The 16,960-nt window shown below is 49.9% G+C and overlaps 1 protein-coding gene across 4 annotated transcripts in view; it reads left to right on the plus strand.

The window, feature by feature from the left end:
- Positions 1–3,788: 3,788 nt before the first annotated feature.
- GLB1L2 (galactosidase beta 1 like 2) overlaps positions 3,789–16,960 on the plus strand; it is a 45,773-nt gene continuing 32,601 nt past the window's right edge. For 3 of the 4 annotated variants that reach the window (XM_063635694.1, XM_063635693.1, XM_055273839.2), the window contains exons 1-3: positions 3,789–4,055; positions 15,062–15,259; positions 16,690–16,758. In XM_063635694.1, the coding sequence (XP_063491764.1) occupies positions 3,841–4,055; positions 15,062–15,259; positions 16,690–16,758 (482 nt within the window). In that variant the 5' untranslated portion in view covers positions 3,789–3,840. The remainder of the gene's footprint in view (positions 4,056–15,061; positions 15,260–16,689; positions 16,759–16,960) is intronic. The other variant, XM_055273840.2, reaches the window with a different exon arrangement.

A 16,960-nucleotide genomic window follows, 5' to 3' on the forward strand; every position in this document is an offset into this window, starting at 1 on the left:
CAGGCCCCTGTATCTCTCTCTCCTCATCTCCTGCCTTCTTGCCATCACCTCCCACGCTGTCCTCCTAGCCTTTCCTTGGACACCAGGGACACCAGGTCATGCTCCTTCCTGAGGGCCTTGGTACGAGCTGTTCTCTCTGCTTGGACAGTGCTTCCTCCAGGTTCTATCTTGTTCGCTTGCGTGGAGAACTCCCACTGTGTTCCGATCTTTGTTCAGCTGATGTCTTTCCAGGGAGACCTCTTCTCTGCAGGCCCCTCCCCACTGCATTCCCAGGCCTCCTTCCCTTATTACTTTTTTTTTTTTCTTTTGAGATGGAGTCTCACTCTGTTGCCCAGGCTGGAGTGCAGTGGAATGATCTTGGCTCACTGCAACCTCCACTTTCAGGGTTCAAGCAATTTCTGGCTAATTTTTGTATTTTTAGTAGAGACGGGGTTTCACCATGTTGGCCAGGCTGGTCTTGAACTCCTGACCTCAAGTGATCTGCCTGTCTCGGCCTCTCAAAGTGCTAGGATTACAGGCGTGAATCACTGGGCCTGGCCCCCTTATTACTTTTTAAATTTTTGCAATGGAGTTTATTACCTTTGAATATACTCTACAGTTTACTTATTCATTCTGTTAATTTTTGTTGTCTTTCTTCCCTAGCTGGAACAGAAATTTCAAAGAGAAGAGATCTTTGTTTTGTCCACTGATACATCCCAAGCATGTGAAACAGTGTTCAGCATGTTGTTTATGGTCATTACAATTTGTCATTTACTTTTTAATAAATGCAATGTTGCAGAATTAGATCTTTGGCTATTAGGCCTTCAAAGGCTGAGCCTGAAAAATGATAGTTTAGGCCTCCTAAGGCTAAATATCAAGTTCTGTGCATCCCTATCGGATGTGCACAGGCCCCTTCCACTCCCACTCACATATCTCTGGGGCTGAAAAGCTTTGTCTACTTCCTTTAACTTAAATCTGCCTTCTCTTTTCTTTTTCCTAGGCCAAATCTCCATTCCAGGACTTTCTATTTTGTTTTGGCTAGGGTTGAAATGGCCCTCATTTATTCCCAGGAATTCCCCTTTGCTCTTAATTTCTTTGTTCAAGACCCCTGGCAACTTGACATCATAACTGGACTTTGCTCCTCCTGAGAGGAGGGTGGATGGGGGTTGCTGGACAGAGGTGTCTGTCCATAAGGAGGAGGTGAGGAGGAGAGGGCTATATCTTGATCCAGGGGCCCAAGTGACTGTACTATCATAGAAGCCACATTTTTCATCTTGTTCTCATGACTAAAAGAAATTTTGCCAATGTTTTCCTAAAATTCAGATATACTGTATTTAAAGCGTTAGCAGAGTGCCCTCAAAAATGAGTTACTTGAATGAATAACTGATCTGTAAACCTGTTACTGATTAAAAAGAAAAAGTGAAACAGCAAATGAGACTAGTTTGATATGATCGCCTTTTCCCACGTGACTTCACTGTACTGATTCTGAGCGAGCGTGGCTTTTATTCTCCTGTGTGTGCATTTTGTATGTGTTTCTGTTTCCCACTGACTATCTGTGATACAGGAATTTTCAAGGAAGCAACTGTGCCTTCTGGGTCTGTTGGAGCTCTGACTCAGAGCAATGGACATGGCACACCAACAAGATTTAATTTTTTTAAAAAGCATTTCTTATATTTTCTAAACCCTGGACACTAGAAAGAAGGCCTGGGAAGAGGATGATTCCTGGGTACCAGGGATTCATTACCAAGCCAAGCACCTTGCCAGACCACTTTGTTACACCACTCTTATGCCAGTTCATTGTAACTGTAGCTTTTGTTCCCAGGGATTTGAGTATTTTCACTGTCTGCTTTGGGTTAAGATCACTGAACATTTTGGAAAGGAGACACTGAAGGAGTATCTTGCTAATGTTTTAAAAAAAGTCTCAGGCCAGAAATAGTGGCTGACACCTGTAATCCCAGCACTTTAGGAGGCCGAGGCTGGCGGATTACTTGAGGTCAGGAGTTTGAGACCAGCCTGGCCAACATGGTGAAACCCCGTCTCTACTAAAAATACAAAAATTAGCCGGGCATGGTGGTGGGTGCCTGTAGTCCCAGCTACTCGGGATACTGAGGCAGGAGAGTGGCTTGAGTCCTGGGAGGCAGAGGTTTCAGTGAGCTGAGATTGCACCACTGCACTCCAGCCTGGGTAACAGAGTGAGACTCTGTCTCAAAAAAAAAAAAAAAAAAAAAAGTCTCAGCCTATCAGCAAGACACATCTGGGGTTAGTGCTAACTTCGTAGCATTCTGTGGGATCATTAAACCCAGATGAAGTAAAATTGTTCCTAGACGTATATTTTTCTCACACAAATAAAAACGAAGGATACAAGGGTGGGCCAAGGAGTTCGTGGTTTTTTCAACCCATGTTAAGTTTTTGCTAACATTTGAAGAAAAATGGAGATGCTGGTATTGCTTAAACCATTTGGGAATTCCCTTATGTTTGATAGATTCTGCTACTGCTCAACATGACCAGAAGTGAGAGGATGAATGTAGGGTGCATGTCTTTCGGATGGTCCCCTGCAGGCAAAGGGGCTAGCCTTCGACAATTTCTCCACACGCTTAGGGGCTAGCTGGTATTCCAATTAAACCAACATGTTTTCATCACAGACTTCATAGCCATCAAGCAATCATAGCCTTACCAAATGGAGAAAAGGAGCGTGCTTGGAGCGCGTCCACGGGAGCGCGCCTCCCTCTGCGCGCCTCTGGGAATGTTTGCGGTGCTGAAGTCAGACCCGGATTGCACCAAGCCCAGCTTATCCTCCCCAGTTCTGCCAGGGTTTTTTTTTCCTCTTGTTTGTTCGTTTCTTTTTCCCTCTCTTTGATTTAACTTTTGCTCCTTGACTAAATATGTGCTTAATGCTAGACAAAGGACACTTCATACCCAAGTCTGTGTCTTTGTTCCAAGATCTGCAATTTCATTTGGTTCCTGTCGGCTTTACAAGTTCGAAACTATGCCCCCGTTTAGGAAATGAATTCAAAGTATGCGGCAAGGGAGACATTCGACAAACCGGGATGCTCTGGAAAACATTGCCCTTCCTCGAGTTTCTTTCAGTAAAATCTGAATTGTGTCCCCGGGAGGAGTTGGGTTTGTGATTCCTACAGCGTAAGTTGCACCGAAATACTACATCGTGTTCTTTGGGACATACATTCTGTTTCAGAATAAGAATGATATTCTTCCTTTCCTAAAATGTGAGGACCTTTTTAAAATAAAAAATTGGAAGCCCTTGGAGTCAAGGCCAGAGTGAGACTCGCGGAAACCAAAGACAGAAAATATTTGGGCCCCTCGTACTCAGACATGAACCACACTGAAATGTGTCCAGATACAATTCTTCAAAATGCTGGCTTTTCACAGGATGATTTATTATTGAAAAAGTTGTTTGCTTCAGAATCTGAATTGTTTTAAAAGATTCTGTTGGTTGCCCCTGCTTTGCAGACGCCTTTTGTACGTTCTTCCTGATGCAGCGCTGCGAGGGGCGACTTTACCTCGGCGTTTGACAGGTACGCAGCATTCCGGCACCCGCCTGCGCCTCGCGAGCAGAAAGACGGCGAACTCTGCACCGCTCCACCACACTGGGGACCCGCGGGCCGCCCGGGACCCGCCCCGGCCAGACCCCTCCCCTACCGAGACCTTGTCCCCGCCCCGCCCCCGGCCGAGTCCCCGCCCCCAACAGCCCCGCCCCCGCCAGCCCCCTCTCCTACCGAGACCTCGTCCCCGCCCACCAGCCCCGCCCCGCCCCCGGCAGAGGCCCCGCCCCGGCCCCGGCCAGCCCCGCCCCTGCTTGCGCGAGGCCTAGGGCTGAGGGCGCGGAGCCGCGAGCCCCAGCCAATGAGCGCCGGCGGGCCGGTTGCCCAGGCGACCAGCGCGCAGCTCCGCCCCCCGCGCCGAGGCTCCCGCGCGCGGCTGAGTGCGGAGACTGGAGTGGGAACGCGGGTCCCCGCGCTGAGAGAACACGCGATGACCACGTGGAGCCTCCGGCGGAGGCCGGGCCGCACGCTGGGACTCCTGCTGCTGGTCGTCTTGGGCTTCCTGGTGCTCCGCAGGTGAGAGAGAGCTTCGCGCAGCACCTGCCGGACCCCACATTCCCCAGCCCTCCGCACCTCGGGTTCTCTCCTCCCGCGACCCGCGAATCCCGAGTTCCCGGGGGGAGCAGCCCCAGCTGCTTCTTTCTGGGAGCTCCCCAATATCCCCGAGTTCCCCTGCGGCTCCAGGCTCTCTACTCCTGCCTGGCGATCCAGGCCTCGGGGCGACACCTGGCGTGCCCTCGGGAGCCGGCGTCTGTGCCCCGAGCCGCCCACCCCGCCGCGCCTGTGATGCCCGGCTCTGCCCCTCGTGGACGCCCGCTGCCCTCCAGCCGTCAAGAGCCCTCTCAGACGCACCCCATCGCGGCCCCGTCCCCACTGCTCCGCGGAGAGCTCCCTCTGCTCTTCCCCCAGGCCCCCCTTTTCCTCCCAAGCCTCTGGGAGGCGCCTTATTCCGCAGAGGCCGGCGCTTCAGCCTGGCAGCTATGGTCTAGCCAGCTCGCCCGGCAAGGTCATAAGAACAATGTCCGTGGGCCTCCAAGATCCCGGGCCGTGATTTATTTGCACAGTTCTAGGACGGATAGGTCGTCTCTCTCCACTTTCCCACCATTCACCTGTTACCAGCTCACCCTTTCCTCTCCCCCTTTTACAAAATGTTGTTTATGGCAAATGAGTGGCTTCAGTGATACTGTGATTTACCCACAGCCTGTGAAAAAGTTTTCTGGGTGCCCTAGCTCAGCATTTTTCTAAACTGTGCCTGTTTTAAGGATTCTACAGCCCTGACCCTATCTTTCAGGTCAGCACTTTCCATATTCAAAACCTCCAGTGGGAAGCCGACCGGCAGTATCGAATGAACTGAACGGTTGGAACTGGGGGCAGGCCCTACACCGCTCAGCTTTGTCATTCGCTTCTTTTTTATCCCCCTTCTTAGTTTCTCTGAACTTCCCCTGGGAGATAGGGAAGTTTTTGATGGAGATAAATATCTGGAAGTCTTTTGTGGCCACAAGAACACATTGACAAACTCTATGTTTACATCTTGTCAAGACTTGATTCTTGTTTCTGAGATAGTGGGGACGTCATAATATTGTTTGGGAGCAGGACGGATTTTCTTCTCATTCTGGGGCCCAGAAAACTTCAGGCATTTAATTTCTCCAGTTGTTCCCAAGATGTTTTCTGTCCTACCTAAGATCTCTCAGCCATTCCTCCCTGAAGATTGGCCCTGGCTCCTGTGGGATGCTCAGCTTTCCTCCCTGTGCAAGGCTTATGCAAACCCCAGAAGAATTACTCAGGGCAGCGGCAGCAGATCCTCCTGCACACAGCAGGGTAGCAAGGCGCCCAAGCTGCCAAGAGAAAGGCTAGCGGCTGCAGGCCTGTTGTTGATCAGGGATACAGGAGTCCGTGCAGGGGACCCAGGCAGGTCACTATTTGGGGCAGCACTGTGGGCTTGAGATGGGCCGAGTGGCACACCCAAAAAGTCCCCAGGAAAAGGTATGCGAAGGAGGCTGAGGGTTTGCTATTGTTTGGTGGGACAGAGGTGAGGTGTCAGGGAGCTGACCTAGCTGGGAAGAAGCCTGAGCTTCCTTGAGGTGAGGTAACCGTGTCCCCACCTAGGTGGGGTGGCCACACTGGGAGTCAGTCTTGGGCCATTGGAGCGGTGTGGAATGGCAACAGAGAATAAACAGCGGCGACCAAAGCCTGTGAAAACAGTTTGACATGCCTGGGAAAGATGTTTTTCTTGCCTCTCCATCCTTCTAGCAGGTAGGACAGAAGCTCAAGGAGCTCTGAACCAAGTCCAGGACCGTCTCTTCGGATCCTGCGGAATACGTGTCTTTTTGGCGTCTTTTTGATTTTTTCACCCTCATGGGTACCTTCTGCCAGTTCCTCCTGTCTGACTTGGGCTGGACACCAATGATTATGAGTTGCTGTAATATCTCTGGAGGCAGGAGGAGAACATCCTCTTTGTCTTTCCCTCTTCCTGTCTTGCCCCCGCTCTGACTGGGTCATTAACTGAGTGGGAGGTGGAGCCTCTCCCAGCTGTTACTGGGGAGTGTTGAGGTGGCAGGTGGAATATAGGTCACGTGGAAACTGGCCACCAAGTTCACTCTTTGTGGAGCCGAGCTGTCAGGAGCAGCCCCTTTCCTGTAGCAGAAGGCAGGTATTTGGACAGTGGCTGGCATGGGCTGGGGGGATGTTTGGCTGTAGCTTTTCTTTTTTTTTTCATCAACTTTTCCTTGGGCTGGTTCATGGTCAGTCATAGCTGGTGGGTTACATCATATCAAAAAACTAGGATGACCAGGTTGACTTTTGGGGGGGATTTCAGTCTTAGAATTTTTATTTTTATTTTTATTTTTTTTTAAGCTTAAACAGTGGTCTTTCTTAAAAATTACCTTTATTGGAGTTTAATTGTTATGCAACAAACTGCACATAGTTAACACATACAATTTGATACGCTTTGACATATACCTAAATCCAGCTGTGAATCTATCACCACAGTTAAGATTGTGAAAACAGCCATCAGCCCCCAAAGTTTCCATGTACCTCTCTGTCATCCCTCCCTCCTACTCCTCCCTGCTCCCCAGCCCCAAGCAACCACTGATCTGTTGCTTTCCGACACGATGTATTGGTTTGCATTTTCTAGTGTTTTATAGAATTGTAATCTTAAAGCATGTTCTCTTTTTTGGTCTGGCTTCTTTCACTCAGCGTATTATTTTGAGGTCTGCGATGCATGTATCAGTGTGAACCGTGCCTTTGAGCCAGTTGCCTTTCATTCTCTTTCCTATTCCCACTCCATGAACACAAGAATGCCTGCTTGATATTATCTAAAGGCATGGTTCTCATTCATGATTTTTTCCTTTATATAAATGAATCACCGAGCAAAAATACAGTCAACGCTGCATCTCTCATACCTGAAATTTTAGCTGGGAAAGTTGGGAGAGGGGAAAGCCTTCAGGGGGGCAGCCAGCATCATGCTTCTAAGAGGTAAGTTCATTTCTTCTCTGAGGTCCGTCTCACACACTGCCCTGCCCTGCTGTTTTCTTTACTCCAGACCCCAAATTCTTCCTATAGAAAGGAAAAGGAGGAGATGTATCAAACTCCTTCTCCTGAACAAGGTGACTAACTTAGCAATGCGGGTCGCCTTTGTTTTGATGTGAATCATGGCCAGTGCTGTCTTCCAAGGGTATGTGGCCAAATCATGCCTCTCCTTGAGCTTCTGGGAGGTAATTGATTTTATGGGCCTTGCCTATTCTAGACTCTTCTCTGCTTGGGGCCTGAGTCATATTTCATGGAATGTTCAAACTCTTTGAACAGTGTTCCTTTCATCTTGTAGTAGTAAAGTTTTCAGCATCGGGGAAGTGTCTCTTTCAGCAGGTGATCAACTGTTGGATACAGGTGGTGAGGGATGTCTGAGCCACCCTGTGCTAGGAAGATCGAGTTGGCTCTGGGATTCTTACAGGACCGTGCTAGCCAGCAGCAGAAGGAGACCAGAGTTGTCTTGGAGCAGCCATAGTATTGGTATAGGTGCGATTCAAGGGAGGGACTGGGCTATCAAGAAGACTGGGGACAAAGAGCCTTGGCTGCAGAAATAGCAGAAAGTTGACCAAAGGGTTCTTCCCACCTTAAGATAAGGAAGGGGCAAGTGAAATAAAAGCATGTAGTCCTTGATGACGTGATGCAGAGTTCCACGAGGTCATGTCAGACGCCCTTCTGGGAAGAATTCAGGAGATGCTGCAGCTTGCGGAGAAAGATTGAGAACATTTGGACCTGAAAAGGACTCTGGGGTCTAGGCACGTCCTCCCTCCCTCCCTCACCACTATCACACAGCAGGGGCAGGGTTTTTTGGTGTCAATGTTGGGATATTTGCTGCTTCCTCTCCACTCAGTTTTAGCTTTTGCTTAATCTATTGCCCTGGGTATTAAAGACCGTATTGAAAAACAGTTCTCATGGTGTGGATGTCTCCTGGGATAGAAAGGCAGCAGGTGTTTTTAGAGGCTCCTGCTAATGAGGTAGATGTTTCTTGACTGGTGTCTGCCTGTTAGAGACTCCGTGTTGATACAGCTTCTGTTCTTTGACACTCAGCAAAACAGTTAGTGGGCTTGTTCCTTTCAAGCACAGATTGTATTTTTTTCCCTTAAGAAGTTATTTTGTGAGTAGGTAATTTATGAACACGGTAAGTATTCAGAGTGTGAAGGGGAGTACAGTGAAAAGAAACTGCCACTCCTGGCCCCTAGGCTAGGCACCCTTCCCTATCCCCTCTTCATATCAGCCGTTATTACTGATAATGGCTTCTTTCAGAGATATTCTATGCATATACAAGAAGAGAGCTACACATATTATCCCACTTGTCCATTAGACACATAATTTATTTAAACAGTCTTCTATTGATGGACATTGATTGTTTGCAATCTTTTAGCTACTGTAATCAAAGTTGCTGCAGATACCTGTTGGATGTGTTTCTATAAGTAGAACTGCTGACCATAGGACAGATTCATTTTAAATCTTGATAGACATTTCCAAAATAGTGCATTTCATTTCTGTTGGATCAGTGCAAAGGAGATTCTGAGCCTAACTCGACAGGGCCGAGTCGGTTCTTGAGTCTTGGAAGAACCAGTGCATCTCTTGTATATCTTCGTAGATAAGTCCTATGTGGTGGATTAAAAAAAAATTTAACACAGTTATGTTTTTCCGTATTTGTGAGATCATTTCATTTAGAGTCTACAAGCATCTCGAAGATCAGGGGCTTGTTGTCAAGAGTAGAGGCCTTGCGTTATCTAACAGAGCTTTCACTTCTCTCTGGGTGAGACACAGTCCTTTTCCTCTTTATGATGCTGTCCACGGTTCCAAACTACTGCAAAAGTACAGAGTCACATAATGTTAGAACACTTTTTGTTGTTGTTATTGTTGTTATGTGGTTGATTAGAGTGAGGGGTTTTTGTTACTTTACTATTGGATCTCAGGCCGGGCGCGGTGGCTCATGCTTGTAATCCCAGCACTTTGGGAGGCCGAGGCAGGCGGATCATGAGGTCAGGAGATCGAGACCACGGTGAAACCCCGTCTCTACTAAAAATACAAAAAAAAATTGGCCGGGCGTGGTGGCGGGCGCCTGTAGTCCCAGCTACTCGGAGAGGCTGAGGCAGGAGAATGGCGTGAACCGGGGAGGCGGAGCTTGCAGTGAGCTGAGATTGCGCCACTGCACTCCAGCCTGGGCGACAGAGCGAGACTCCGTCTCAAAAAAAAAAAAAAAGAAAAAGTACTATTGGATCTCAAGGTTTTGGTCTAGTAAACTCTTCTTCATGTGCTCACTTCCTACAGTCTTTAGGAAATACTGCTCTCTGAACCACCAATATTGCTTCTGGGTCAGATCCTGGATGTGAGGCCAGGGTTCCTGGCTTAGCTGGGAGCCTTTTCAGAGGAAAAAACAGAGAAGCTAGGATTGCAGGAGTGCTGTGGACCTCTTGCTGGGGCCCTCACATCTCTGCAAAATGCATATACTTGCCTTGGGAGTGGCAGGCCCAAGCCCTTGGGCGTATTTAATGCCTCTCCCGGCAAACAGGAGTCCAACACCTTGGACCCAGACCAAGGAGCACATATAGAAAGCTGGGCCAGAAACAGGGACCGACTTCCATTTCCCTGAGGCTGAAGTTCTTGGAGCCCGGGGAATTGGTCCAGGAGGCGATATTTTGGAGTAGAGGTGTTAAGGGCACTATCTGGGCCAAAGAGTGAATAGTTCCTTCTTCAGGCCCTCAAATTCTTTTGCCGAGGGTGGAGAGAACATGGCTGAAGGCTGCTGGGACCAAAATATCTCCAAACGGACAGTTTAGGGCGGCAGGATGTCCAAGGAATTTGAGCCTCATGGGAGCCTAGAACTGAACCAGAATCTTGAGAGTGATGAATAGAAGTCTGCACTGAAGACAGATCCAAGTGAGGAATTCCCATGTGTTTGACGTCTTTGTGGGCAGCTGAACACACCGTCAGATGGTGGTCTCTGGCATGGCCACTTGGAGGAGGGTGGAGGTGAGTGTTTTCTTGGTCAGGATCTTCACAGGATGCCCTGAATTTGGATTCAGTTGAACCTCTGTTTAGGGAGGCCCTAATAGGGCCACAGTGCACCTAAAAATTGAATTTGTAAGCTGTCATCTCAGATGAACAAGTATGTGAACACGTTATGTTATAGTGTCAAAATAACCAGCCTTTGGGGCCGGCAAGGACTTATGTTCTGGGAATCGAAGGACAATGATTGCAGTTCCTGACTCAGATACTAGCTTGCGTATGCCGGTGGCCAGCCTTGGACTGCGTGAGTGCTGCCTGGTCTCTGCCAGCAGTCATCGTACTCCGGACGTTCATGGCGCTGTCTCTACTGTGCCCAGTTGCATGGATCCTGTCCCATCTGTGTCTGGTCATACTCTGCATGGCAGACCAGAAAGAGATGACTGTGACCCTAGTGAGGCCTCCCAGCCCTACCATGACCCCAGTTCCTGATGAGCGTTTGCAGGATTGACAGGTGATGCAGGGATGCCTGCTGGCATGGCAGGATGCATTTCAAGCCTGGCACACCTCACTCAAGGAGATCCTTTCTGGTGGTGACAGGATCTGGCTCACCTCCCACCCAGCCACCCTGCAAGATCCCCTCTGAAACTTGACAGCCAGTCCCATTCCCAGAAACAGATGGTGACCTTGCCACCTGCTCATCTGCCTTCTTCCATCCACTCACATCCGCGAGCACTTTTTACTACACCCGGAATCTCCTGCCTGCTGGGGCCTGCCCTGTACCCTTCATCCTCAGGACCCACCTCACCAGTCGACGAGAAATTACTCCAGAGGGCTCCACCTCCCCCTGCTTCCTCACCACGGGGCACAGCAGAACTTGCTACCTATGTCCTCTGCTTCAGGTTTCCATTGCAACCAATGTTTGTGTCTGCAGCTTGCACAGCCTTCAGCACGAACAGTGCGTGCCCCTTTTCCACTTGCCAAAAGGGAATTGGTGAGGATGGCCTGGAGAGGTCTTGTTAGGTTGTGGGAGGCCCCTTCACAAGTCCTGATGTGCCTGCCTTCCTCCAGGAACCTCGCCTTGGACCATGACCACGGCCACCCTCTCCGTCCAGGTGGAGGAGCAGAGCCTGACTCTGAGCAGAGCAGACCGGGGCACTGAGCACTGAATTCAGGCCGGTGGCCAGGGTCTGCTGTCCAGACTCTTCTAAGGCGGAAAAATCACTGTGGATAAATGAAACCAAGATACACAGGCAACAGAAATTCTAGCAGAAGATGTTAACATAAGCTCCAGTTCAAAAGAAGGCAGGTGTTCCTGGTTTCATCAAATAAAGATCCATCATGGATGAACTGCTCCCCAAGAAAAGTGACAGAAACACGCTGGGCTTCCTCAGGATTTGGTTAGCTGCTTGGTATCAAGCCTAATTTAGGAGTAAAGTCTTGCTGACCTTTAAACCAAGCAACTCTAACCACACAGTTGATATTTCCTTTATTTTATTATTACCGAGTTACTCAGGAAATCATGGGGTTATTCTCCATCTTATGATTATTAGTATTAATGATCAATATTAGTGTTAATAACCATTTACATGATGCTTCATTGTTTATGACGCTCTAACTCGCATGGTCTCATTTAATTCCTTGGGGGAACCCAACACTTATCATCCTCATTTTCTTGGTGAATTCATCCCTTTTAATAATGTATTGACAACTTCTCTAGTTGTCTAGTAACCTAGACAGAAACCTAGTAACCTACCAGAAAATTCCCATGGAGAAACAGTTGAATTCTCCAGAATTTGGAATTGGATAACAGCTAGATTGTTTTTTGTTCTTGTTGTTTATCTCATTCCTCTTGATATGCACTGAGAAGACGTTTTATTCTAAAAATATAGAAAATGGTGTGTTATAAAGACACTAGCAAAGACAAGCTCTGTCCAGGGAGGGAGTCTACTTAGTGTCCAAGGAGAAGATGCAGATTGGGCTTCTCAAGCTGTAACCTTGGGATTGGTTAGAATGCAGATTTTGATTCAGTAGGTCTCAAGGAAGGCTTCAGGTTTATGCATTTCTGACAAGCTGCGGATGAAGACCTGGAAATCTGGTTGGTGGATAGAAGTTGTTGAATTGGGATGCCTCTTTCCAGGTGTCTGCACTTTGAGTTGAATTGGGGTGCCTCTTTCCAGGTGTCTGCACTTTCCAGGCGGCTGTGACCCTGAGGGAGTTCAGAGGTGTGGTTGTCTGCAGACCACACCTGGAGAAGTCAGCCTAGAGGGAGGTTTCCTGATCCTTAGTCATCAACGAATCAAGGGGAGAGGTTAAAGGTGTTGGCTACTAGCAGGAACTGTGTTGGAATGTCGGTCAGAGAGGCTTCTCCAACCCTGCCTACACCTCTGCATTTAGCAGGGTGGGGAGTGGAGGCTCTCGCACCCATTAATAGACGTTAGGATAAGTAACGTGTGCTTTAATAAGAATTGGAGATTGTGCTTTTGAAGTTCTGGCTGGAGAATAAGGTTTGGTTCCTGGTGGAGTGATTGCTGAGTTGTATTGTCACTGTCTTTAAAAACAGTGATATTTTTGTGTGTGTGTGCATGTGCATGTGTGTGTGTGTATTTTCACCACCAGATTGTCACAATGCCCCTGTTTTTAAGAAAATAATCTGTCCATCCAGTTCTTCCTCATTCTGGCCTGGGGTGAGCCCTGCATGTGCCTCTGAGGGAACCAGGGGGAGAACCTGTGTTGCCGAGGGCAGGTCAGTCTGGTGAGTACCTGGGGCAGGGAGGGCTGAGCAGGTGGCAGGGTGTGTGCTTTGGAGCAGGTGTGGCCTGAGCAGTTGTGAGCCTGTAGCCAAAGCAAAGTGCCTGGTGAGCAGAGCAGGCGGCACCAAAGGAAGGCCCGGACGGTGGCCCAGAGGGGCCGAGGCCTTGTCTTAGCAGTCCAGGGCTTCATCTGCAAGGATGTGGGCCAGCAGAGTTTCTGAGAGAGGGCGGATCACACATATTTTCAGCTTTGCAGGCCACGCAGTCTCTATTGCAAGTACTCAACTGCAAAAAGCAGCCGTTGGTAGATGGTGTGGCTGTGTGCCAATACAACGATTTATGAACACTGAAGTTCATATAATTTTTTATGTGTCCCAAAATATTATGCTTTTGATTTTTTTTCCAACCATTTAAAAATGTGAAAGCTATCCTCAGCTTGCAGGCTGCACAAAGACAGACGGCAGGCTGGATTTGACCTGAGGCCCAAGTTGGCCCACCTCTGTCCTACAGGCTGTGTTGGTCTAACAGGATCTCAGGGTACAGAATCTTTCACTGTCAAATTTTAGAAATTGTCATAAGATGGCTTGGCACAAAGTCTAGCACATAAACTATATACCACCATGGGGAGAATGGAGAAGTTGGGGTTATTCCACATTAGGGACATAAAACCCACCTGTGGCTATTCTCTCTAAAGCTTTCTCTTTGGAGAAAAAAGTGTGGTGAACAGGTTCCCATAGCTCTCTAATATGCAAACACATGCTACAATAAAGTGATTTCAGACAGAGATAAGACTTTGACTCACAGCAGAGAGTGTTGCATTTCTCTGGGACCCTCACAGCAGCCTTTCTGAGCAGTTGGGACAGGCATTAGCCCCGTTTTATAGAGGAAGAAGCCCCTGCCCACAGAACTGGTGTCACTAACTCAAGGCGACAGTTCTACCAAGCTGGGGGCCGGGTTCACATTGGATCTTCCTATTCCGGCTAGCGTTTTTGTTGTCACTCTCTCATACAGTCTTTTGGAAGAACTGTGTCCTAAAATGTCATTTGCAAGCCATTTACTAGAACCTGGAAGTTTTCTCTTTAGAGAAGGGAAAATGTGGTGAACAGATTCCCAGGTTGCCCAAGATGAGATGACCCTTTCATCTGTAACACAGCAGAACTGTAGTCCTGGAGCTTCAGTGTGAGTTCTAAGGCCCTGGGGCTGTGAGAAGTAGGAAGGAGTAGGTGAAAAAGCAAATTTCTTTGCCTGAGAGTGGCCCCAGACAAAATTCTCAAGAGGCTGGCGATGTCCGAGCTGTTTTCTGTCCTGTGGGCACCCTGCCCCCTCCCCGTCTCTGGCCATCTGGGCCCTCTCCCTTGCTCCGTGCCTCAGTGACACTCAGCTGAGGGGGCGTCTCGTGCAGTGGGGCCCGGCTGGCCACCGCCTGCTGGTGTCAGGGCAGGAGCCAGCGCCGGTGAGGACCAAGGCACAGCCAGCACCAGCTCCTGCCCCAGACTCCGCCACGCTCTTGTTTCATGCCTGCAACTTTCATGAACGTCTTGACTTGAAATGTGGGTCTCCCCAGCTTCTCCCACGGCTCTCGGGAGACAGGGTGGGAGAGAGACCCACCCAGCAGCACCGAGTCGCTGGGACCCAGCCGAGGGGCTCCGTGGGGCCGACCCCGAGAGATGCCGAGCGGAGCTTTCTCAAGCACCGAAGCCTTCGACAGCCTTCCCGTGGGGGACTCTGCTCTAGCTGGGTCACCTCTTGGCGGGGGCGCGATCTTCAGAAAATAATTAAGACCCGGAATCGGGTGGATGGATGGACGCCGCTAACGCAGACCCTCTTTCCAGGTCTCTGCTCCTCGAGTCGGGCGGCTGCGACCGTGCCGGGGCTCGGAGGTACTGCGTGAAGTCGCTGCCGCTGTCGCGTTTAGCCGGTGGCCGCAGAGCCGGCCGTGGTGAAGCCCGTGCAGCGCCCGCCCCACCCCGGCCCCAGCAGCAGCCTCTCCCGTGGCGGGACGGCTGTCCTCTCTCCTTAGCCCGCGAGCCTTCATGCCGAGTGCTGTGTGTGTCTTGCTCCTGGCTGCAGCCTCGGCTTGCCCTTCCCCTGCCGCGGGGCCCCGTGCTGGAGACAGACCCCTTCCAAGGTTTGGCTGAGGCGGAGGGGAGCTTTCCCAGCCACCTGCACGCAGGCCCTCTTTAGCAAGAAATGCCGAGGACCCGCGAAGGGGCGAGGAAGCCGATCTCTCTGCACCCTGGGCCCCGCGGCCCGGAGCCTCTAGGCTCCAGAATGCCTGTGTCTTTCCAGGTTGGAATGGAGTACCTTGGTCCCTCTGTGGCTCCGCCATCGACAGCTGGGGCTGCAGGCCAAGGGCTGGAACTTCATGCTGGAGGATTCCACCTTCTGGATCTTCGGGGGCTCCATCCACTATTTCCGTGTGCCCAGGGAGTACTGGAGGGACCGCCTGCTGAAGATGAAGGCCTGTGGCTTGAACACCCTCACCACGTAGGTGCTGCCCCTGTCCCCACGGAGCCTGGTTCCTAAGTAGGGCGCCTGGTGTCTGCATGCGAAAAAATATGAGAGGAACCAGCCCAGGTGCTCTGCCCGGGGCGAGAGAGCCAGGGTCTCCCTCCTCCTCCCCACCACAGAGCTCCTGACTCATGGGCGTGAAGGGACATGAAATGGATGTAGGGTCTAGAGGAAGTGAAGTAGCAATGTCGCACAAAAGAGTCTAGTGAAGGAGGTGAGTGCAGATTGAGGAGGTGATTCAGTGCTAGCGAATCTTTTTGTGTAACAAGCAGTCTTCCCGCTTCCAGTTTACACAGCCAGTGAACGCAGCCTTCTTCAGAAGAGCTGCCGAGGCTCTCTGGCCCCAGTTTTCAGCACTCCTCTTGGGCAGGGCTCTTAGAATGCTGCGGTGTCATCCCAGCCTCTGTTGCGATGACTGGCACATGGTAGGCACGCAATAAAATGTTGAATTTGCAAATCATTTATAAAATGTGCTCAGTTGTGAATAACCTGGATCTTTTCATGGGTTCCCCCCAAATTGCCAACTGATACTTCACTCTAAGTCTATGAAGTAAAGGGGGTGATCAGGCTGGACTATTCCATGTTTAGGCAAAAATATGTGATTACAAATCAAGGAGATGGCTTTTCATGGGTGGTTTATGAACTGATTTTGAAGACAGTTCCTCAAAGACTTACAGAAACGTGCTGAGCCTTGACAACTTCCCAGAAAGGACTCCTGAAGGTTGTGAGGGCACTGCGGACTCAGCACTCTGACCCGCAGAAGCAGCACCAATGATACTTGCTGAAAGGCAGAACTCGTGTGTCTGAGTTGGAAGCCAGGCAGCCTCTCCTCCTTCACCTGGGAACATTCTTTGTAGTGGGCAGTGGCTCTGCTAAAGCCAGCGATGGGGTGGGGTCGGGAGAAGAGCAGCTGTCATCGCTGTGTCATCCATGGGTTGTCCCTTCCGCCTCTCGAGTTGAGCCTGTCCATGAGCCTGCTCCGTCCCTTGTCCTGTCTTTAGAGTTGGAAGCTTCATTCTGTTGCATGTTTTGGAATCCTGGGGCTTCAGTAAATATAGGATGATCACCGAGCTTTCCTCTTACTCCTTGTAGCTGTTTTTTCTGATAAAGTTACATTTTCTTCTCCAGTGGGGCCTGGGCATGGTAAGCTAACTGGGGTCAGAGCGCCTGACCTTTTACTCAGCCGGTCTTATGCTTCATCCAAATCTTGTTGATGCAGAGGGAAGAGGGCTTGCCCTTGATTCTGGTCCAGAGATCAGTTCACTTAGTTCTTGGTTCCAGTCCTAAAATCATGAAGAAACATATCTTTAGCCATCATATTGGATTTTTGGGCTAAAGAAGGTAATGTGGGAGGTGAAGTGGAATGAATGACATGCTGTAGCCTGTAATTATCATTTCTGTTGCAGCTATGTTCCGTGGAACCTGCATGAGCCAGAAAGAGGCAAATTTGACTTCTCTGGGAACCTGGACCTGGAGTACGTGGTGTTGCTGCTTCTGTGAACTGGCCAGGGGCAGGGGCACAGAGATGGTTACTTGGGGTGGATTAGCAACCAAAGAGAACCAGGGAGGGACCTGGGTCTGGAGCCCTGTTCTAGGACTGTGAGAAGCCCTGCACCCAGGACCCAGACGCTCCCCAGCCGTGACCTGTCACCCAGAGGGGCTGCGCCTGCATCCTCT

Source organism: Symphalangus syndactylus, chromosome 3 (genome assembly GCF_028878055.3).
Source record: "Symphalangus syndactylus isolate Jambi chromosome 3, NHGRI_mSymSyn1-v2.1_pri, whole genome shotgun sequence".
Taxonomy (NCBI): Eukaryota; Metazoa; Chordata; class Mammalia; order Primates; family Hylobatidae; genus Symphalangus; species Symphalangus syndactylus.